Source organism: Phragmites australis, chromosome 3 (genome assembly GCF_958298935.1).
Source record: "Phragmites australis chromosome 3, lpPhrAust1.1, whole genome shotgun sequence".
Taxonomy (NCBI): domain Eukaryota; kingdom Viridiplantae; phylum Streptophyta; class Magnoliopsida; order Poales; family Poaceae; genus Phragmites; species Phragmites australis.
The window spans coordinates 20,487,503-20,488,997 of record NC_084923.1 but is presented as its reverse complement, the minus strand read 5'-3'; the positions used below and the strand labels follow the sequence as shown (position 1 = coordinate 20,488,997).

Here is a 1,495-nt window from a genome sequence, read left to right as displayed (position 1 = left end):
CACCTCGTGCTGAGTTCGTCGTTGACCCTTGCGCTATCATGTAGCTCAACCCTTGCGCTATCATGCAGAGGCCGGAATAATCATATTCCTTTATCTAAAAAAGCTCGCCGTGTCTGACTCATAACCCCGGAGAAATAATTTGCAGCTCGCCATTTCTGACTCATAACCCTGCAGCTATAACCCAGCTGCAATCACACAGGCACACACAATCGTGGAGCCGAACTAAAGAAGACCAAAGTTTCCGCCTTCCTCCTGCCTCGTAGTCGTTGTGATCGATCGATTCCTCCTCGCTATGTCCAAGGTTTGTCAGCTAATCCTCTGCCGTCTCTCTCCTGCGTTGTCCAATCCATTTGCCGCTCTTTGCAGAAGATGGTGCTCAAGGTGGACGTCGTCGGCGACGGGTGCAAGGCCCAGGCCATGAGCTCCGTCGCCAAGCTCGAAGGTATGGTTAATGCACATGAATTTTGCGCATAATTTGTCGCGAACAATGCGATCTCTGTAGTAATCAAGCAGTGCTGCTATGGTTGTCGCATCTGATGCGAGTGGTGTAGGGGTGAAGTCGATGGCGGTGGACGGGGAGAAGGGGACGCTGACGGTGGTGGGGGACGTGGACGTGGTGCGCGTGGCCAAGGCGCTGCGCAAGGCCAAATTCGACGCGCACGTCCTCAGCTTCGGCCCGGAGAAGGTGGAGGAGAAGAAGCCCGACCCGCCTGCCAAGAAGCCAGCCGACGAGCCCAAGCCGCCGCCGCCCTGTTGCGCCGGCTGCAGCGCCTGCCGTCCACATCCGGTTCCGGCGGTGGCGCCCTTCCCCGGTGGCGTCGTGTACTACGAGCAGCAGCCCGAGGGCCACGGGTGCGTCATCCTCTGATGGTCGCGAGATTCTTTCTCCCTGTGCAAGGCAGGCATGGATTTTTTGGTTTTGATAAATTTTATCTTTAAAGATCAAGTAGCATTTGTGTATGTTTTGATACAAACGGATTAAAGCCTGGTAGACAATTCATTTTGTATGTTTTCTCTCGTGGATCTTTTCTCCAAACAATTAAAAAAATAAAGAAAACCTTAGCGGTCCTTGTTGAGTTCATCCATTTAGTCGGTGGTGGACCCAGGAATAAAGCAAAAGATGTTAATTACTAAGTCCTAAAAGTTTCACTAGTTGTCAATTTAAAGATATGCTACCAAAAGTGCAATATCACCGACACAAACACATAGAGATATGAAAAATAGACAAATGGCATATACAAATTGCTTTGTGCCTAGATAAATATCAATTAACGAAGGTAAAATCCAAAGACATAGATTTCATGCTACATTGTGACAACCCGCATATGTAAAATAGCATATATAAATAATAATTGTATAGCAATTGACAAACAATATAAACCGTAAATTCAAAAATACAAAACATACCACTATGTTCTAGCTTCATCTCTAATATCATAATCAAACTCTTCAATTGGCTTTCGTACCCCCTATCAGCAACAATATCAACTATATT

General features: G+C 47.2%; 1 protein-coding gene across 1 annotated transcript; it reads left to right on the top strand.

Moving 5' to 3' along the window:
- LOC133911073 (heavy metal-associated isoprenylated plant protein 2-like) lies at positions 1 to 1,029 on the top strand. The gene is made up of 3 exons (XM_062353290.1): positions 1 to 301; positions 367 to 442; positions 552 to 1,029. The coding sequence occupies exons 1-3, from the start codon at positions 293 to 295 to the stop codon at positions 866 to 868; spliced, it is 402 nt and encodes a 133-aa protein (XP_062209274.1). The 5' UTR covers positions 1 to 292; the 3' UTR covers positions 869 to 1,029.
- Positions 1,030 to 1,495: the final 466 nt, after the last annotated feature.

What these genes read in the sequence shown, in the direction of transcription:
- LOC133911073 (XM_062353290.1), top strand. An exon ending in CTCCGTCGCCAAGCTCGAAG is followed by an intron (nt 443 to 551) that starts GTATGGTTAATG and finishes CGAGTGGTGTAG; the next exon opens with GGGTGAAGTCGATGGCGGTG.